At 43.1% G+C, this 23,224-nt stretch overlaps 1 protein-coding gene across 1 annotated transcript; it reads right to left on the reverse strand.

Annotated features, from left to right (window-relative positions):
- Nucleotides 1-17,424: 17,424 nt before the first annotated feature.
- LOC306923893 (uncharacterized protein) lies at nucleotides 17,425-21,229 on the reverse strand (the record flags this gene model as incomplete). The annotated part of the gene is made up of 6 exons (XM_079502239.1): nucleotides 21,156-21,229; nucleotides 20,798-20,945; nucleotides 20,362-20,453; nucleotides 19,931-19,979; nucleotides 19,478-19,631; nucleotides 17,425-17,548 (listed from the first exon to the last, which is right to left on the reverse strand). The coding sequence occupies exons 1-6, from the start codon at nucleotides 21,210-21,212 to the stop codon at nucleotides 17,425-17,427; spliced, it is 624 nt and encodes a 207-aa protein (XP_079358365.1). The 5' UTR covers nucleotides 21,213-21,229.
- Nucleotides 21,230-23,224: the final 1,995 nt, after the last annotated feature.

A 23,224-nucleotide genomic window follows, 5' to 3' on the forward strand; every position in this document is an offset into this window, starting at 1 on the left:
ATACCTACAGAACAGAAACATCAGAGGATAACTATAGTACAGAAAAGAAAGATCAGAGGATAACTATAGTACTGAAAAGAAAGATCAGAGGATAACTATAGTACAGAAAAGAAAGATCAGAGGATCACTATAGTACAGAAAAGAAAGATCAGAGGATAACTATAATACAGAAAAGAAAGATCAGAGGATAACTATAGTACTGAAAAGAAAGATCAGAGGATAACTATAGTACTGAAAAGAAAGATCAGAGGATAACTATAGTACAGAAAAGAAAGATCAGAGGATAACTATACCTACAGAAAAGAAAGATCAGAGGATCACTATAGTACAGAAAAGCTGGAAGTACCTTCACTACAAACGCCGGGACAACGCTCCATGTTGATCCAAACTCTTCTCCCTTCTGACTCTAAAAACTATGGAATGCACTTAGAACTAAGTCTGAAAACCCAGCTCTTCAGACTCCATCTTAGAACGTAGCACTTGCACTATAGCCTCAACGCCCATACAGTCTTATATATATATATATATATATATATATATATATATATATATATATATATTTATATATATATATATATATAAATGCCTACATTGTAAATTATACAGGACAGCCCTAAGGCTCATTTATCTTGTGGTCGTCTAAATAAACAACTAACATCAACAACTAACAACAACAAGAGGGAAGCAAGTGCATGGGGAAAGTGATGAAAACTGACCACAGACACACTGAAGAGAAAATGACCATAACAAGGTTGGATCCCCTCCCCGCATGCATGCATGCATGCGTGCGTGCGTGCGTGCGTGCGTGTGTGCGTGCGTGTTTCCATGTATCATTCCTTCCTAATGGCCGGCGGGGAGGCAGAGGCTCAGATAATGGCACAGGGCGGATGGACGGAGCGGTGGCTGCAGTCCACGATACAGATCTACACGGCTGGATTTATGAATGATTGGGATCAGACGGCCAGGGCAGGCACGTGGACGGATGTGTCTGTCTGTCTGCCCGTCTGTCCGTCTGAGGCTGATCCCTGCCTGCTGATGAGACCACTAGCTGCCTCCCTCACAGAGGAGAGGGTGGATGGATGGATGGACAGATGGATTTTGCTCTTCCTGAACCTAGTGTGGATTATATCATAGTTGACTGGGACTTTAGCTCTTCTTGAACCACCCGCGGTCTAAACACACCTTGAAGAACAACTACCGCCGCGTCATACATTATCCCTGGCATATACGCACTCTCTGATCACAGAGAAGATTGTGTGCACATCTCAATGCCTATATATTCAGGCCAGATGCTGGATGTCAGGCATCAAGGCAAACATCAAGGAAGAGAAAGAACATCCGCACACTAGTTTCAAGAGCGCCGAGACTTACTTTATTTAGAGGGAATAATTTGCAACGTTTCGACCTAGAAGGTCTTCATAAGGCAAATATCATATTTGCCTGATGAAGACCTAGTACTGTAGGTCAATGTTTGCCTGATATCTCTCCTACTATGGTACCAACATCAATACAGCATGGAATTGTGGACAAAATCTTGTCCAAAAGACGACAAAATATTATCCGTTTTGGGTCAGAGGGGCTAAATGTCATCAAGTGGTGGTCCGTGCAGGCTCACATGCTGAATAAATAATGGGCCTTGATATGAAAAGGGTTGAAACCCCCTGCTTTACATGAAACAGACCAATAGCGGTCACAAACATGTATTGACTTGCTATAACCACCCTATGGTCTACATATCCCTATCACTGGACTACATGTCCCATCAGACCCTATGGTCACTGGACTACATGCCCCATCAGACCCTATGGTCACTGGACTACATGTCCCATCAGACCCTATGGTCACATGGACTACATGCCCCATCAGACCCTATGCTAACTGGACTACATGTCCCATCATACCCTATGGTCACATGGACTACATGTCCCATCAGACCCTATGGTCACTGGACTACATGTCCAATTAGACCCTATGGTCACTGGACTACATGCCCCATCAGACCATATGGTCACTGGACTACATGTCCCATCAGACCCTATGGTCACATGGACTACATGCCCCATCAGACCCTATGCTAACTGGACTACATGTCCCATCAGACCCTATGGTCACTGGACTACATGCCCCATCAGACCCTATGGTCACTGGACTACATGTCCCATCAGACCCTATGGTCACTGGACTACATGCCCCATCAGACCCTATGGTCACTGGACTACATGCATCAGACCCTATGGTCACTGGACTACATGTCCCATCAGACCCTATGGTCACATGGACTACATGCCCCATCAGACCCTATGGTCACATGGACTACATGTCCCATCAGACCCTATGGTCACTGGACTACATGTCCCATCAGACCCTATGGTCACTGGACTACATGTCCCATCAGACCCTATGGTCACTGGACTACATGCATCAGACCCTATGGTCACTGGACTACATGTCCCATCAGACCCTATGGTCACTGGACTACATGCATCAGACCTTACAATAATATGACATTCAAAATGGGTAAAAAACAGAGTATCAGCCAAACTGACATTGACTTGGCGTTGACATTATTTTGTTCAGTCACAAGTCATGATGAAGGTCCATACCAACCCTTATGAATGCTTTATGATGCTTTATGAAAATTAAGTGTAACAGCCGTTGGCTGTTTTTGTTATTATGTTTGATTAGTAGTGATAAATATATATAGAGCTAATGCTATTATATCTATTTATTAGTAGGCTTGCTTAGCTGTACCTGTTGTACTGTTTGTTGCTTCTGTCCCCTGCAGACGATGAGTGATGTGTCCCTAATGAGCTGCCACGTTGAGAGGAGGGCCTGATTGGCCCATGCTTGGATCCTATTGGCTAACCAGTCCTGTGGCACCTGCTCGGAGGCTTGGCTACCTGGACCCATAAAGCTCACTCTCTGCCTGGACGAGGAAACACTGCTATGCGTTGGCCTTTCCTCCAGATAACAGGCAAACAATCAAAATAACAATTCTTCTACATTCTCTAATTGTGTAGACTTCTTGTAAAGTAAGTAATGCAGATGTCTAACAATAACTTAACTCTTGAGAGCGTAAAATGAAACCAAATCGGCCCTTTGGTTTCATGTTATGCTCGCAGGAGTTAAAGATCTATAAGGATCCATTAAGGTTACCAACTCTCCATCACTTAGCTGGGGACCACCTGGAGAACGCCCTCAAGGACGGTCCCCGGACCACTGGTTGAGAACCACTGTTAATTAGGAAACAATGGCAGAACATTAGGAAAATGTAGATTAACATTAATAAAATGATGAATCTAGTGGTCAGATTAAGGACCTTCCAAGGCGAGTTCTCCCAGTCATGTCCCTGGACATGGAGGAGTGCGGGGCGGGCCCGGGCAGGGCGGGCGGCCGGCCCGGGCGGCCTGCATACCGACATACCAGGCTGATGGCGGGCCAGGTCCCCGAGCGGGGTCCAAGCGGTTGAGGCCGGCCTGGCCGGGCCCACCCAGAGATGCAGAGCCTCTCCTGTGGCCACCTTCCGCGTTCCTGCCCGGGCCCTGGCACAGGATCAAGGGCCGGGCCGTGTGTCTGGGGACGCGGCTTAATGACGGCCCACCGCCATAGCATCCCTTTCATGGTCCCCAGCCCTGGGGTGCAATTTCGGCTAACGCTATTTCCTGCAGATAAGATGCAAACAAGCTCCTTTTTTTTAACATGCTTTCTCCTCATGAGGGGTTTTGGGGAGGTGAGGAGGAGGAGGAGGGGGGTCAGAATACGTGATCGAGGCCCCGCAAACCGAGCGCTTCATTCCGTCAGTCGCTGATGAGGTGTTGCGTAAGCGGCTCTGGTAGCGCTCTGTTGCATTCTGTTGATTTAAGAATTACAGCTCTATTCATAAGTCTTGTCCGCGTAGAGTTCATATAGACATCTCTTTTTCTTTATTTTTTTGTGTTCTCCAATCTCAGCCCGCTGGACCCTCCATCGGTCCCTAAGTGGCTTAATCAAGGCTATATTACATGATTATTTTACTCGGCCAAGACCCTTAAATTGTTTCCAGCTTACTGGGGAGAGATTGGCGGAGGTATTCAGCGCGGCTACATGGGAATGGCCTCCCGTTCGGCTGTTGCAGAAATGCAGAAATTGTCCGTATACGAGATTAAAGTAAAAACACTTCCCCGACGCCCAAATATGTATAATGAATTAAATACACATAGTAATAGTATATGTACTGTACCTTCTGTTACGGACTGTTCTGAAGTCTAGGGGTTTACTGCCCGTAACAACATCATTATTCTAAGTCTTCGGTCTGGCAGGCTAAATATCGGCTGCCATGTCTGAATGGGAAAAGAATAATTTTGATAAGATTTTGTCTGTTAAAAAGGTAATCATTGGCCCAGGCGGTGGCGTAACCGTCTGGGCACCCGACTGGTAATCCAGTCGCAGTGTGCCGCGGGTTCGACTCCCGAGCCCGACACGGCCTTTACTGCATGTCTTCCCCCATCTCTCTCCCGTTTCCTGTCAGCCTACTGTCTGTCCCTTCAAAAAACCAATAAAAGGCGTAAGCCGCAAAAAAATATCTTAAAAAAAAAAAAAAAAGGTAATCATTTTAATATATGATCTCATTATGGACCCATAATTCGTTTGGCCATAATCACGCTCTATAACAGTGACACAGACATGACAGCAATGGTACAAAAACTGTTTTAAAAATATTGTATACAACATTAGTAATAGTAATTGTATTTTAATTTTGTAATATTTTTGTAATGGCTTAAGGCCTTTCGGTGCATGGCCCCGTACGGCATCTATATTATATCCACATCATGATATTGGACTGGATATTGTCCGTGATTTTGGATATTGTACTGTTATGATAGGTTTAGGTTTATGGTTTATTTATTTAGCACATAGTATAAAAGATAGACAATACATATCAAAGACAGAAATACAATGCAAGGAAAGGAAGGAGCCAGCTGGCATATTTTGAATCCTTTCCTGTATGGAAGAGGTCATTGATTAAGCAGATTAAAAGTTCATTAAGAACAATACAAAAGACTACAAGTTGGCAAAGGGAGCAGCTGTGCAATAAAGAAATAAAAACACAGACTGCACAAAAAGGGGAAATAAATAATGCAACAACAAACACACAAAATGTGATATAATTCTCAGAAACTGGAATTAGTGTTATATAAAAATCGGTATCGGCAGATACTCAAAACTTTAACTAACCAGCTATAACCAACCCGTCTTTGATGAGAGTCGAGCTATAACTAACCAGGGGCCCGTTTCACGAAACTTGGATCAGAGATTAAACCAGGATTTAAAAGATATCCTGATGTAATATATCCTGGATCAGCGATTAACCGGTTTCATGAAAGCTGGTTAAGATTAAGTTTGCCAGTTAACCTGGATATGTTGAGGCTTGATTCAGTTTCATGAAAGCAATGCCACACTAGTTACCATGGAAACTAATGCTGTGGATTTAGCCTGCTCCGGACCAGGCTAACAGCCAGGTTTAACCTAATCCTGATGTCTTTACTGTTCATTAAGCAGTCAATCTGATCACAAACCAATGATTTTTTCCACACTTATTCAATTATTATGGGTTTATGTTGCCTTGTTTTAATCGGCACTACTTTACTACTTTAAGCACTATATACAAAGAACCAAAATATATAGGCTGCACAACCTCATCATGACAGCTTGTGAGCTTGTAGATCAGCTACTTTAAGGTGAAAACATTACTAAATATTACCATTACTCATTGTTTTACAACATATTCCCATTGTAACATTTCACCCACTATTAATAATAAAATAATAATAAAACGTTATTTGTATAGCACCTTTCATGACATGAAATGCAGCTCAAAGTGCTTTACAGAGCAATGAAGAGAGAAAAAAGAAAAGAAAAGAAAAGCAAGGCATAAACATTAAAAAACAAAAGCAGTAATGCAATACAGTGAGGACATGAATAACAAAAAAAATAAAAAATAAAAATCAATTAAAAGCAAGGGTGTAGAAGTGGGTCTTGAGCTGTGCTTTAAAAATGTCTACAGATGCTGCCTGTCGAAGGTACAGTGGGAGTTTGTTCCACGCCGTCGGCCCGTAGAAGCAAAAAGCTGCTTCCCCGTATTTTTTAGTTGCCATTTTTTAGGCAAAGCGAGCAGGCCAGCAGTGGAAGACCTTAGGGGGCGGTTTGGGACATATTCAGGCAGGCAGTCATTGAACCCATGGCCCACGGTTCACCAGTCTGGGCAACAACCCCCTTCCCCAAAGGTAGCTCCCTCAGAGGAGGGAGTTATGGCTAAATATCACGATGCTACAATATCATTATGCTTACAATATTAAGAATTATGTTACATTTATTATGACAATTTCATTATGAAGTTTTAAGTTAAGAGTAGTGGTAAAATGTAGACTATATGTTTGGGGTAGTTAAGCATTCAGTCTATCTTTTTTATCTCTTCTAGTCTAGCTTAATTACAGCAGCAGTATTTTTTTTAGAAGCTTAAGTCCTTGTATCAGTAAGTCTGGAATAGATTAGTAAAGATACTGAGATATACAGAAGGGAGCAGTAATGCAACTATTAAGGATGCCAACTGCCATAATACCCCACGAAGAAGAAGGATCTGTAAATCTGTGTTCCACCGAATGGGTCTAGAGAGGAAAAGCCAGGCTCTGCATTCAGCCAGGCTTTATGATCCTGGCTCGATAAATCCACCCATTCTATTACTCGCTTGGCTTTAGTGGAATGGAAACCAGGCTGTACAGACCAGGATTTAAAAAGCCTGGTTTTGGCTTAAATCCTGGAGTAGTTAATACAAGCTTCGTGAAACTGGCCCCAGCTAAACCTAGCCAGGCTTTAACTAACCAGCTAAACCTAACCAGGCTTTAACTAACCAGGCTTTAACTAACCAGACTTTAACTAACCAGGCTTTATCCAATAACTAGCACACACACACACACACACAAACAAATGCAGGCACCGTTTCCGGGTCCGCTCTAGCGCCACAACGGATCAGCAACCTGCGAAGAACCTGATCCCATGGACTAACAGAGCTTAACTAAAGTGGGGCGTTGGAATCTCTATGTCTCTCTCTCTCTCTCTTTCCCTCTCCCAATCCCTCTCTCTCTCTCTCTCTCTCTCTCTCTCTCCCCATCCCGCTGGCCTGTCAGAGGCACAGAAACGAGATCACTCACGTCCCACAATGCATTGCTGCTCCCAATGAGAACTCAGTCCTTTCCCAGAGAGTTACAGCACCACAGCTATTTTTGCCGCGTCTCTCTCTCTCTCTCTCTCTCTCTCTCTCTCTCTCTCTCTCTCTCTCTCTCTCTCTCTCTCTCTCTCTCTCTCTCTCTCTCTCTCTCTCTCTCACTCACACAGGGAAACCTATTTGAGGAAGTCCATCAGAAATTCTTTCAAAACGTTGAAATGAAAGGGTCAACGCAGCGGCGCGTATAAATCACTTGTCGATATTAGAAACAACTCGATGACGCGAGGGTATTAAAAGCCGCGAGCATTGTTCTGCCACTCGTCCCATGATGTTTGGCCGTATAGTGTGTGGCGTTTTATATTCAAACTCCTATATAGCGCGAGCCGTATTATTCTCCACAGCTGTGCGCACGATATCCCCCCCCCCCCCCCCTCCTCTCCTCCAGCTAAACAATGAGCCAATCGAAAGGCTGGGGGTACGCCTGCCATGTTACAAGTCCCTTTGTGGCCGCGGTGTCGGGGTCAATAGCGTGTCTCGTCCCCGGGGCAAGAACACAAACCTCGCCATTCATCCCCCAAACAGCCCGTGTCAATGACGGGAGGCAGATCACCTTCGCTACTTGTTATACCACACAAGGCTCCAGTGGTGGAAAACAGCGCCTGTGGGCGTTCGTCACAACTTCTTCAACACAACGACTAACCACTAAAAAAAACAAAATGCTTCCTGTTCACAGTGTCAAGTCACCAATGTGACACTTGAGTGTCGCTGCGCTCATTATTGTCGACAGTGAGCATTGTGTCGACTTGACACGATTTATTAGTACCGTATATCGGTGGAACGAAAACAGGAAGAGCATGTACTGTAATGTAGCAGCATACGGTATGAACGCTTTGATTCCACGACGAATGACCACAAAGGAGACGAGAAAAGATAAAGCCTGAGATGAAGGGCTGGACATTACACTATTAATAATACCACAGAGACTTTATAACCCTGTCCCCCTAAGGGGGAGAGACTGGAGGAAGTCATCGATTCTTCCCACCATCATCTCTCTGGGAAGGACAGACCTTGCCTTTTCCCTTTTCGGGTGACCAAGGTTATTATTCCACAAGTCTGAAAGCCCACACAGGGTCTATTTCTGTGTTCCGAGCGAGCGAGCGAGAGAGGAGGGTCGAACTGTTCGAGAGTCACTCCGGACTCACTGGCCTCGATGCGCTGCGCTCAGCAGCGACATGAACTGCGCCTCGCTTTTCGTCTCCTTCCCAGGATGGAGGCCTGGTCTCTGGGGAGCACTTTAAACCATTTATGACGGGGAACCCCCTTTTGGTGTTTTAAGCATTATGTTGTGCTTTAGCTGTTGAAAAATAGCAGATCTACAAGCTCGTAGCGTGGCAACGAGTGTCACGCTACGAGCTTGTAGATCTGCTATTTTTTAAAAATCGTGAAAATGTGTCGCAAATCTTTGAATATTTATTCTTTCAGAGCGAGCGTTTTTAACTCAAATCTTTGTTCCTCGTGAGGTCCCTGGAACAACATGTTTTCAGATTGGGGGTCGGCGGCCAAATACATATAATTCTAGGGGTCCTTGCCATGAAATAGTTTGAGAACCACTGACATAGAAACACAGTGGACAGTAAAGTAGTCTACATATGATATTTGTCTCAAACACAGTGGACAGTAAAGTACTCCAGCTGTTCCATATGATATTTGTCTCAAACACAGTGGACAGTAAAGTACTCTAGCTGTTCCATATGATATTTGTCTCAAACACAGTGTGTAAAGTAACTTAGTACAATTACCCAAAGTACTTAAAGGAGCACTTCATCCATATTCAACCGTATCTTCATGTAATTGGTCCTCCTCGGTAATGCACATTGCAGACCGTATACGACGTGTGGAAACGTCATAGCTAATCCAACCGACTGATTGCAACGACGTGTGTACACGTCCTAGTGCTTTTTCATTGATATCAAACGGAAAAAAATACACTCTGATTTTTTTCGGGTTGGCCTATCCTTCTGCAATGTACTCCTTGCTTTTCGCGCATGCGCGCTGCCATTCAATTCCCTGTTTATGGATCAGAAAGAAAGGCTCACCACGCGTAATCTAGGGAGCTCTCCATGGTTTTGAACAGATGGCTATACGTCTGTCTTCATTTCTGACTTCAACATGGCTCTCGCCCCGGGATATTAACGCTTCTAGAGAGACTCGATCGTAATCATAGCGAGGTAAGCAAGCAACATTATGCCTCCCGGGTTTTTGTACGGAACAGAAGCCCCTGGCTTTCAGAGTAAAAGCTGCCATATCTGCCCCAGAAACCCGAGCTTCTATTTTGAAAGAAATCCCGGCGCTGATTGTGTTAAAAGATGGTGCAATTCGCATCTACTCCAGGTGTCCCATTGGACACCTGTGGACAGACCAGTGGTCCAAAAATAATGTTGAGGAACATTTACTTTCTATTCCAATTATTTGATACTTCCAATCCACTACATCTCATAGGCAAATTATGGGAGGAAAAATGTTTTTGAAACACGTGAAGGAATATATCTTTGATGGAAATACTTTTGTACTTTTCCTCAAGTAGGCCTAATCGGTTTGAACGCAGAGCATTTTCTTGCTATACAGTATCTCTAGATTGTGGTATTGTCACTAATAAGTGATACATTTGAGTACTCCAAACCCTCCATCATGGCCTGTGGACAGAATGTATACATCAACCCAGTAACCTATTTAATGCTCCATCATCGCGCGCGACCATTGAGCCGTGATTTGTTGCGCAGGACTCTGTATGCCTGTGACATGTATCTCTTACAACAAAGCGCTCAGAGGGCTACATGCAAGCTCACGTATCGGAATACAGCGTATCCGCTATAATATGGCCTTGTTGTATTGAAGGAAGTTGGTCTATTCAAAACAAAACTATGCTGTTTAATCCTCTGTGAGCTGAAAGGAGTCTCGTTTTTCAACTGCTTACAACCTTTTCTACGGTGGTGGAAAGTACATTTACTCAAGTACTGTACTTAACACAATAATTCCCGGGATTCCTTCAAAATAGGAGCTCTGGGGTTTTCCCCGCCGGGAAAAAAAACGGAGAAATATTTTGCTAGCTTACCTTGCTCTCGATTCTATTATATCGCTAAAAGCTCCAAAGCGTTCATATTTTGAACAAGAGGCGGGTGAGAAGTCAGAAATGAAGCGCTAGTATATCCATCAGATCAAAACCACGGAGAGCGCCCTGGATTAGGAGAGACGAGGCATTCTTTCTGCCGCGCTAACAGGCTAGTGAACGGGACGCTAAGAGCGATGCGTACGGTGGCTTTAGAGGCTCACTCAAAAATAAAAAAAGGAAAAGAAATCAGAATATTATTCTCTCGCCTGATATCATTGAGGTCTATGCATCCGTCGATTGGATTCCCTAGGACGTGTGGAACCTGTTAAAGGGAAACTTCACCCTTTTCGCAAAAAATATATATGTTACGTTAGAAGATTCAGAACACTTTCCTGGGGGTCTTTATGTGTGTAATAATGTGGTTTTAAGATATATAAGTGAGCCCAGTTTTCCATGACATCAGAGACACTGGGCTCACTGCTAAAATCTCTATCCTAATATCTAAAACCACATTATTACACACATATAGACCCCCAGGAAAGTGTTCTAAATCGTCTAAACGTCATTAACATTTTTTTTAATTTTTTTTTGCAAAAAAGGTTAGGTGTCCCCTTTGAGTTTTCTTTTAACTTTACTTGAGAATTTCCGATTTTCAATACTTTTTACTTCTACTCCATTACATCTCAGATATATTATGGCAGGGAAGGGACACAGACTGAAATCAATTCTGGGCAGGAACGATACGTCCAACCAGGGAAACTCCCCCCTGCAGGTGAAAAGGAGCGACTTGGACACTCGTGCATGAAGGAGTTCAAGTCCGTTGCTCTCCCCAGGTTTGCGGAGGGTGTGTAGAGCCCAGGATAACATTAGATAATTGACACAGGGGTGAAAAATGGGTTACAAAATCGTGGGATAAAAAATGTAAAAAAAAAAATAAAAAAATCTGTGCAGAGACGTAACCAATTTTTGAGCCATGCCCAGCGTTGTGAGTTTGTGTGCACCCCATAGCAATGATTTGATTGGCTGAGCAAGGAATTGAGGATACAAAGTGAGGACAGACAATTGAGGACACTCATTGTGATTGGCTGGAATGTGATGATTTATGATGATAAGAGTGCCCCTCACTTCACACAGGAGTGATTTTATTAATGAATTGAAAATTTGTCGTGCGTGCGTGTGTGTGTCTGCGTGTGTGCATGCGTGCGTGTGTGTATGTGCGTGGATACAGTGCAGTCAGAGAGCAGCAGATGTTTCCTCTATCTAGCCTCACGCACGCACGCACGCACGCACGCACGCACGCACGCACGCACGCACACTGTAGAAGGAGCTTCAAGAGGAAATGATTAGAGCTGAAGGCTCCTTCGGACCGCTAGCTGCCATTTTCTGTCCATAATGTTCTAATGCTGTAAGTCCCATGGTCCCACACGGTCCCACGCGGTCCCACACGGTCTCACACGGTCCCACACAGTCCCACACGGTCCCACACGGTCCCCACGCGGTCCCACACGGTCCCCACGCGGTCCCACAAGGTCCCCACGCGGTCCCCACGTGATCCCACACGGTCCCACACGGTCCCACACGTCCCACATGGTCCCACATGAGACTAGCTGCAGCAGTTATTGCTAAACCTATAACTGACATGTTCAATCTTTCGCTAATTTCTCAAAGCCTACCCATGGAGTGGAAGCAAGCCTACGTTTCTGCGCTCCTCAAGGCGGGCGGCCCTCTTGACGTAAACAATTATAGGCCAATCTCTAATCTTTCTGCCTTAGCAAAAAAATACTTGAAGCACAAGTGTCAGTGCAGGTAAATGACTTTTTGGACCTACATGCGATCTTAAACCCCATGCAGTCGGGCTTCAGATCCAAACACAGTATTGGTCACAGCATGCCTTACTCTTTTGGATGACATCAAGGTTGCCTGGGATAAGTCACATGTTTGTGTAGCCCTGCACTGCGCAAAAAGCATGGAATACGGATGTGTATATTACAGGAAACTCCCGTTAAACTTTCCATCAAACTCCGGTAAACTCCCGAATTGTACCATCACACCTGTATATTACCGTATATATTACTGTATATGCCTACTAAACTTGAGGTTTACAGGCAAATCTAGTGCCCATAATGTAATTGCCCGTTAACTCACGCAGTGCTGTTTATTGATTTATGCAAGGCTTTTGACACAGTGGACCACCCTATATTGCTAGAAACTCTGTCTAAAATAGGCATGGGTCAAAATGCGATAGGTTGGTTTAATTGTTACTTGCTGGGTCGGACACAGTGTGTCAAAATAGGTGACATTGTGTCTGATCCTGCAACCTTGGAGAAAGGTGTCCCTCAGGGTTCAATAATAGGTCAATCAAAGTACGCTTGGGTATCACATGTATGAAGATGATACAGTTCTGTACACCTGTGCGCCAACGCTTGAGGTGACTGTATAGCAAATTTGTCTATTGACTTCATCTCCCTGCAGCATGAATTGATAAAAAGCAAATTACTGCTAAACGGTATGTTGTTCACTCCATGCACTACTGCAGCCCCAGTGAATATCTCCACTCTAGATGGAATCCCCATCGAGTGGGTGGAATATCTTGACTTTTGGTTGGATATACACCTTCATTTCTAACTTCATATTGACTCCTTGTGCAAAAAGCTTAAATTCACCAAGGTAATTTCTAATTACCTGGGGTCCTGGGGTAATACTAGTCCTGTGCAAATAGGGCTTAAGTTGGGGGAGAAAAATGCTCAAAAAGCAAAACATGCCTCCCCCTGGCCAGCCGGGGCGCCTGATGGAGGGGAAAGGAACTGGTTGGAATAACGTGTTCCTTCCACGCGCTACGTCCAACCAGGGAATCTCCCCCCTGCCAGGTGTAAAGGAGCAACTTGGACACTCAGGCATGAAGGAAGCACGAGTTCAAGTCCGTTGCTCTCCCCATTAGAGTTCTCATCGGGCCTGAAAATTAAGGCCCGGCCCTACCCTACCCTAACTGGGTCGGCCCGAGGTCCGGCCCGACCCTAACAATTACCATAATATCAGGCCCGAAAACCCGAAAAAGCCCGAGTGAAAAAAAAGAGAAAAAAAGGAAAAAGAAAAATGCCACTATATGGCCGCGACGCCGTGGATTATTGAGACGACCGTGTCAGAGAACGCACTAATAGTCTAGTCGCCGAAATAAAGGATTTATGTAACTCACGTTAATTGGCTGATAATGTTCCATTTTCAACATTCTAATGGTTTCCAGCAATTTCCAGGGGTGAGTAAACATCTTCTGAATCAAAGTAGCAGCGATCCTCTGAAGTGACGCAGTTAATTATGTCCAATAGGCTACTGGCAATATTATGACAATTGTCAACTTGGCTATAATCTACTAGGTTACTGTATAGTTTACATTAATCATTGCCTCTCAAACCCACATACCACACGTAATGTGCGTTGCCTAACCAAAAGAACAGACATACAAACCATCAACATGCCGCTCGATGGCGTGTCGAGTCTGTCGACAGCTTGCAGATCTTTTATTTTGGGCAGTGGGCACACAACGAGGCGCGCTGCGCTACGATGGGGAAATTAAATAGCTCAGCTGTACAGCGCGCTGCGATACGATTTGTAAAGCAAATAGCTGTAGCCTACAGTGTGACTGTAACATTGCTTGGTCATCATGTAACTATATTACGTGCAGGCGCTTTCATAGTTATATGGAGCATTTACCGTTGATTAGGTAGCCTAATTTAGCTTATTCACCCAGCTGGGTTCAACGAGACAGCAGTGTCTCGTTAAGCCCCGACGTTTCCAAAACGAGCTATTGCGGATAAATCGATGGTCTTATAAAACATTTAAGCATATGGCAAGTTGACTTAAGTTATATAGTTGATGCTGAGCAGTAAGCAGCTCATTTGGTTGGCAAACCAGAGGCCAGCCAGCGGTAGCAAGTTCAACAACCACCGTTCTATTCTGTCACTTTGGTGCGCTGCACTGTAAAAAATTTATCCGTTAAAAACCGGCGAAATGTTCCGGTAATTTGCTGCCAATGCATTGTACCGTTAGTCTACGGACACTTCCGTCAACCCTATAACGGATCATTTCGTACTTTCACAGGACTAAGTCTGTTCCTTTCACGGACACTTCCGTCATCCTAAAACGGAAGATTCTGTATTTTTACAGTATTTAGTCAGTTCCTTTTACGGACATTTGAGGAAAATTCTGTACTTTTACAATACTTAGTCTGGTCTTTTTACGGACAAGTCTGTACTGTTATGGAACTTAGTCTGGTCTTTTTACGGACAATTCTGTACTGTTATGGAACTTAGTCTGGTCTTTTTACGGACAATTCTGTACTGTTATGGAACTTAGTCTGGTCTTTTTACGGACAATTCTGTACTGTTATGGAACTTAGTCTGGTCTTTTTACGGACAATTCTGTACTGTTATGGAACTTAGTCTGGTCTTTTTACGGACAAATCTGTACTGTTATGGAACTTAGTCTGGTCTTTTTACAGACAATTCTGTACTTTTATGGAACTTAGTCTGGTCTTTTTACGGACAAATCTGTACTGTTATGGAACTTAGTCTGGTCTTTTTACAGACAATTCTGTACTGTTATGGAACTTAGTCTGGTCTTTTTACGGACAAATCTGTACTGTTATGGAACTTAGTCTGGTCTTTTTACAGACAATTCTGTACTGTTATGGAACTTAGTCTGGTCTTTTTACGGACAAATCTGTACTGTTATGGAACTTAGTCTGGTCTTTTTACAGACAATTCTGTACTGTTATGGAACTTAGTCTGGTCTTTTTACAGACAATTCTGTACTGTTATGGAACTTAGTCTGGTCTTTTTACAGACAATTCTGTACTGTTATGGAACTTAGTCTGGTCTTTTTACGGACAAATCTGTACTGTTATGGAACTTAGTCTGGTCTTTTTAACGGACAATTCTGTCCTTTTACGGACACTTACGTTAATCCGAAAATAGAAAATGATGTACATTTACATAGGATATTCTTTGTACAATTTACGGACATCAATCTGATTAAACCACAAATATACAAATATAACATGTTTATTTGTATTTCTTTTCTTCAGTGTGAACAGTGCAATTAAACATTTTTTCTTTAACATTAAAGTGCAATTAAACATTTCTTTTTTTAAACATGCCCAAAGCACCCAGACAACACATTAACCGCCAGGATTAATGAATTCACCTCATACAGGAAAGGATTTCCCCTGTTTTACGGCGTATATCTATTCTACGTCCGAGCATAGACATGGTAACGCCTGTCTTGAATGTCCTCAGATGCAAGGGTACTCCGTGGTGGGAAATAATACAAGTAAAAGAGAATGGCAACACGCGACAGTAACTTGTAACTTTAATTTTTGTAGAAGAGGCAAACTAATAGTTTGTGCCGTTTACTTTGATTGAATAATTGAACACATAGGCCTATGTACTATCATTTGATTTGGCTGTGTTCTAATACTAAAAAAGATCAAGGGAAAAGAGACCTTTTTACAGTACAATAATGTTTAGAGTTTACAGATGTATACAAATAAACAGGCCAACGGCATAAACAATATTAGTTTGCCTCTTCTGCAAAAATAAAAGTTACTGTCACGCGTGCCAAGCTGCCATTCTCTTGTATTATATATCGTATTATTTATTTCCCACCACGGAGTAACCTCACGCAGCAGACTATCCGGCAGGCAGGGCGTTACCATGTCTGCTCGGACGTAGAAAAGATATACGCAGTTTTACGTTTTGAAAAGCCTACACTTGTGACTGTTGGCATCACGATCATAAACACTATAAAATACCCTTTGGCGTGAGGTCCTGGGCGGGTAATGTGTTAGTACTATATAGTTGCATTACATTTCCATCATAGAAACAATAGAACACAACTTTTATAGACATTTCCATATAATAAAAATATACATTCAACTGTAACACATTTCTCTTAAAACTTGTACAGGGATCGTTTGCCACTGCCTTCAAACTACTGACTCACCCGTCAGTGGGGAATGAGGAGTCCCCTCCAGGAGGATGTAGAAAGTGTCCTACACCTCCCACTCCTCATTCCCCACCGACGGGCGTTGCCCCAGCCTGTAGGAGAAGATGCAGTGACAAATATCACCCTCCCCACCCAACTTTCCTCCCCTGAACATGGGGGATTTGAACTACATTTGGACAGGTACTTAACCCCTGCGCCACCTAAGTGCCATAAAAAAATTTAAGAGCTTTCTGAAATGTAACACATTTCTCTTAAAACTTGTACAGGGATCGTTTGCCACTGCCTTCAAACTACTGACTCACCCGTCAGTGGGGAATGAGGAGTCCACTCCAGGAGGATGTAGAAAGTGTCCTACACCTCCCACTCATCATTCCCCACAGACGGGCGTTGCCCCAGCCTGTAGGAGAAGATGCAGTGACAAATATCACCCTCCCCAAATTTTTCAAAACACAATAAAATACATGTCCTTTGTCACAGCTTTCAAACTACTGACTCACCCGTTCAGTGGGGAATGAGGAGTCCCCTCCAGGACGATGTAGAAAGTGTCCTACACCTCCCCACTCATTCCCCACTGATGGGCGATGCAGGAGAACATGCAGTGACAAATATCACCCTCCAATGATTTCAAAACACAATAAAACATATCAATACAGCAATCAACTAAACAGCTTAGTGCAACAAAATAGGCATTTCTCACCTTTAGAATACTCAAACATCAGACTAACATTCTGAGATAGATAATAGTTAAGTTCTGTTTGGGGGGGCAGGTACTTCACCCCTATGCCCCCTTAGTGCCATACACATTTCCATTTCAAAACTAAATAAACAGCAATGCTGTTGCATTCTCACCTTGAGAAAAACATTGTTACAGACTGGCAGTCTGACATACAAGAGGTAGTGTGTGTGTGTGTGTGTGTGTGTGGTTGTGCGTGTGGGTACACGCAGTCCAAAAACCTCACATGTTCCATACGAAGTCCTTCATTGAGTCACAAACTTTGACAGTCTTGAATCACAAAACATTGCTCCATCAGACTAACTGTCCTTTGTCAGACAGTAGGTGGTGTGTGTGTGTGTGTGTGTGTGTGTGTGTGTGTGTGTGTACAGTCCAAAAACCTCAAATGCTCCATTGGAAATCCTTCAGTTGAGACACAAACTTTGACAGTCTTGCCGGAATGTGCCGTTTTTTCCCCTGCTGTTCTGCCTTGGACCCTCTGTCTGGATTGATTCCGAAGAAAACTCTAAGGAAACAGAAGAAATCTTAGCTACACATAAAATAGATGAAACTGAAGTAAAGAGTAACAGACACAGTTGAGATACTTTAGTTAGTTGATGGTGGTCCTTGGCACAAAATGTGCCAAGTAGACAATGAGATACAATATGGAAAACTTGACCTCTCTTAGGCTAAGGGCAGAGCAATATGCAAGGAACTGGAAGAAATAGACATTGTACTGGACTATGACCAATTTGGGCTTTGACAAGTATGCATGTCAAATAGTGACCACGAGGTGGCAACATAGGATAGATCTTTGGTTGGGATTTGCAGCCCTTAGCTTGAATGATGTAAAAATTGTACTGGTAATGAAGGGCAACTTTATTTGTTTAATTTGGGATATTGGCTCAGGGGTAGAGTGGCCAGTAGAGCAGCTGGATGGGAACGGCGAGGTTCCCAGTTCGATCCTGTGGGCTCCCCCAGAGTTAGTGTCAAAGTGTCCTTGAGTAAGACTCTGATGAACCCCTAATTGCTCTCAATGAGCAGGATGGTGCCTTGCATGGTTTCCTCGGCCATCATGGGTGAATGTAATGGTGTATGAATGTGTGTGTGGATGTAATGTAAAGCGAGTTGGATAAAAGCTCTATATAAACAGGGCTGCACACAACTTTTTTGGTCTAGTACTCAGAGGAGCACCTGGAGAAGTTACTTGGCTCTCCAAAATGCGGCGACCCGTCTCGCCGGATGGATAATAGAGGGATGCATGAATATAATAACTTATAGAAAAACTATATTTATTGGATAGGTGGGGACTGGGGAGTCAATGGAGGGTATTGCAACTCTAGATTCATACCATTATTAAAAAGAATCTAGAGTTGCAAATTGCAGCTAGGTCCATGTGTGGTCCAGCCCTAAATGCATATTCTAATAAAAACAACTTAATACTTCCTAAGGATAATATGAGCATCAAAGCAATATTTAGGTACTTTAAAAAAAAAAAAGATATATATATATATATATATATATTTAAATGGCCGATCTACTAGCTCACAACGTGTTGCGGTCTTGCGGAGGAGACACGTTGTGAGCTTGCAGATCAGCTATTTGTTTAACATACACGGCGAAGCATACATCAGGCTTCCCTTTTGTTTTTACCGAGGCAACGTACAGTCAGACTCAGACAGTTAGACACACATGGCTCCTCGGTGCAAAAACAAACAGTGTACACTTCCCAGACTTTACGATAATAAGGGACAGTATGTCGGGACACAGTGTTGTCATGTTGATACGCTTCATGTTGTGCAGGCTGCAGCAGCAGTGCCAGTCCGCAATGCTTTGCACTCTTCCCACTGTCGGAACTAAAACCTGTACCCGTAAAAAGTCAGTGGCCGGTGCCTAGGCTGTGTGAGACGGCATCGCAAACGAGCAACTTGCTCCAGCACCCGGAAAAAAAACATAAGCACAGCGGCGAATGGGAAGAGTGCAAAGCATCCAAAGCATCCCCTTTTACAACTTGTAAAAATGGCCAGTGCAAGACGTACTTTGAGTGGCAGTCGGTGGGAAATGCTCTCGCTACAGATTGTACTAGTATTCTGGCCATAATAATCATTCTAGGCGGCCCCAGCAGGCGGTACGCAGAAGCGCTTCCCGGCGCTTGATTGACAGCGCAGAATTAATTTTGACGACGCATGCGCACTGGCGTAGCACCTGTGTGCAGGTCTGTATATAAAAGCACCATTTAGCATTTTCATCATGTAGATAAATATCTTGACCTGTTGAACATGGACTTAGAATGTTTTTGGCAGGTTATGTTTGTAATCAACTGGAACTCTGCACAAGTAAGCCTTGCAGAGCCAAAATAGCAGATCTACAAGCTCACATTGTGTTGTGACGCATTATGACAGACAAGAATTCAAATAGCCCAGCTATAAACATTACAAAACCATGTGTTGCTTACCTTTGCACAAACTCCAGCGTCAACGCCATCTCCTTCGGGTACTCGATGTTGCAGACATAGAACAGGGAGAAAGCATAGGCGAGGGCCGCAACAGGGGAGGTGATGTGGTCATTTACAATGACCTGATCCACAGCCATATTGAATTGCTGGTCACCTTAAACAGATTATCACAAAAAACGAAATTAATTTAAGAAATCACACACCCACGCACAAAAGAAAAATAGAATAATTGCTGTGATTTCTGGTAATTAGTAGTTTTTGGTAAGAACAAGCAAAAAATACTTTGAAACGCTATTCAACATTTTGTTTCTCAGACTTGTACATACAATTGTACATAATTTAAAGATGTTGCCCCTAATCTGCATATACCTTTTCATCACAACAAATTGTCTTAGCAGGAAAACTAAAAACAAATGGAGCATATATACCAAGCTTGCTGGGATAACTACTAACCTCTGAGTAGGATGCATGGGGTACATGGGAGATCAACATCGTTGGAGTCCTGAGGAGAAACATAAGATGAAGATACACACATGCATTTGATGATTTTACGTTTCCAATGTACACAAACAGTGTCTGAATCAGAGGTAACGACTAAGCATAGAAATATTACAGGGATTCTCAATATTTTCTATGATTCACACATTACAATATAATTATGTTGCAGTATGTACATGTGACAAGTTTGACAACCCCAAAATTTGTTCTCAGTCTAAATGGGTTAGACTTAGAGTACCAGCAGTGCAAAGTGGATCAACTATGATACGTATAGTATCACTATCTATACGTTGACTCAAGTACTGTGGTTGAGTATTTCTACCACCACTGGATATAGATAATTATGTTGAGATAATTTCCTGGGGTTTACAATCCATAACACTTACCTCATTTTGGAAGAAGAGGCGATCAGGGTTTTCCTTTAAGTATCTAGCAATGCCTTTGATCAGCTCCACTGGACCATCACCCAGCTTCAACCCTATGATTGATTGAATACTTTATTAACAGTTCATACCAATTATACAGAATACAACATGTTTCTATATCTGTGGTGCTCAAAAGTGTAAACTGTAAAGACGAAACGGAAGTGGGGAGGAGGCTCCACTTCCGCTTTATATTTTAATCATGATAGAACTTCCGTGGCTCCAGACTGTATGAGGGAAGCATTTGGAAATTGCAAGAGGCTACAGTTTGGCAACGTGAGACTACCACATAAGCAAAGATATTAGTGAATAGGATGACATACAATAGAAAATACATATTCAACACTAGTAGCAATAAATGTATATTGGGGAAACAGGGGTGGGGTGGGGGGTAATTTACCTTTGGAGTCGAGGAAGTTGTTGATGCCCGATTCTTTGCCGGAAAGTTCCTCTGCCAGCTTGTTGAGTACCGGAAAGCCAAGGAGTTGAGATGCGTGTTCAAACAGGTGAGGAGCTTCAAATAAGAATGGCCACTCTTCCTTCATGACCTTGACATAGGGGTGGGCGATATGGAAAAATACAATATCACGATATTTTTTCTAGCATTATCACGATACATGATATTATTTCATGTGTTTTTTAAGGTTATTGTTCAACAAAGCCATCATTCTACAGAAGTATAAATTAAGGTATTGCAAACATATACGATATCTGTGAATATCACGATACGATATTCATCATCATACACAGACCCTTACCAGGACACATGTTCCATCGTTTATGGCTTCACGCTGGATGGGATACGTTTCAGTCATCAATTTTCTAACAGATGACTCCTAAAAATAGAAGAAATCCAATAGATTGTTTTATAAACACACAAACACATATATCTCCGATCTATAAGCTCATGTTTCCCCATTGTGAACTTTATAAATGACTTCTCAATTACTCCATTAACCAAAAGGTAATCCATAGTTACACAATAATCACCAATTAAATAATGGATGGTTGCAGCCTTACCTGGTGGCGATCATGGGTTCTGAAGGCACTTTTCAATTCCTCTTGTTTAGACTGCAGGGCTGCTCTACACTCGGGTCCCTCAACAGCAGGCTGCCACTCCACACATCCGTAACGATCAGAGTATCTGGACCTTTTCCTTCTTGGAGTGTCACCCTCGGCTGGCCTCATCCCGGAGGTTGGATCTCTCTTCATATTTTCAACTCTGTTTTCTAGCTGTTGAAAGAGAACTGAACAACCGTCTGACGCAAACGGCTTATTTCCAAAGGGCTCTGTCTCTTGGAAGGAGAGAGGATATTTATCAATCATCTGCTGGGCGACATCCCGCAGCTGTGCTCTGCTAGGTCTCTGTCCATGATGTGTACAGACGATATCATCCACAAGCAACCGAATCATGTCATGTCTTTTCTTCGTCGGTACCCATTTCTTTGAAGTGAAGGACTCCATGACTGTGGAGGGCATTTTGTGCCATGGCACAGAATATGTCTGACAGGATGGGGAGCCTGCTGGTGTTGTCGTCTCAGGTGGTGTTGGGGGCAGGACTGGCAGGTCTCTCTGTGGCAGAGGTACAGATGTTGGGCCGCTTGTGAAGGGTGTTGAAGCTTGTGAATCTATGGATAACATAACCACCTCATCAATATTACCATTAATATGCTGGTTCTCAGAGTCCGGTTGGGGAACACCAGGGGCACAAATGGGCCATTAACCAATTAAGACCTGAGCCCAGATTCTACAAAATGTCTTCCAAATCCTGACAGTTTTCTGAAAAACATATCAGTGGTGCTAAAACTGTTTCATGTTAAGGACCCACAGAACTATCTGTATTTGACCGTGGACCCCCATCTGAAAATGTGTTGTTCCAGGGACCCCCCCAGAATCAAATAAGAGTTAAAAACGTTTGCTGTGAAAGAATACATATATTCAAAGATTTACACACGTTTTCACAACTTTTCAAAATAGCAAATCTACAAGCTCGTAGCGCGGCACTCAGGGCCGCACTATGAGCTTGTAGATCTGCTATTTTCCCAACACCTAAAGTTTAAAATAATGGTTAAAAGCTATACGGTGACACAGACACGTGCTCAGGTCTAAATGGGTTAAAGGTCAGAGTTAAAGGCAAAAAAGGTTAATTTGGACCAATAGTGCTCCTCAGACCGGACATTGAGAATTGCATTAAATTAAGAAAACATAACACAGAATGTGTCACAAACCAACAAAGTGTGAATTTGCCATTTGTGTACAAATAGAACCAAATGGACCCTTTACATGTACAGACCTGTAAGGGTCCATTTGCACTCAGAGAGTGTACACATGGAACCAAATGGACCCTTACAGGTCTGTAACTTTGAGTGTACACATGGAACCAAATGGACCCTTACAGGTCTGTAACTGTAGGCCTACATAATATGGAACCAAATGACCTTACATGCAGGTCTGTAAATCAGTGTACATACGGAACCAAATGGACCCACAACTCTGAATGTGTACAAATGGAATCCATTTGGTTTCATTTGGACACCGTATGGGGTTCTTAAATTAAAGTTTGCAAAATACTAGATTATACAGACATCAATTTTGTAGCCTATGTGTACTAATGTGTGCAGAAGAAAAACTTACCAGTTTGGAAAGCACGGACGAGTCTTCTGCACTGAATGACAGACAGAGTGTTCTCAAGGTCCGAGGCTTGCACATCGATGAGGTCATCCACAGCTGCAACTCCTAATTCCTCTAACCTGGCCAGGAGTGCATCCATCTTATCACTACTAAGTGATGGCATGGCTTTCTTAACCAACTGTTTTACAGGCTCCAT

This window comes from Electrona antarctica (genome assembly GCF_951216825.1).
Source record: "Electrona antarctica genome assembly, chromosome: 5".
NCBI classification, from domain to species: domain Eukaryota; kingdom Metazoa; phylum Chordata; class Actinopteri; order Myctophiformes; family Myctophidae; genus Electrona; species Electrona antarctica.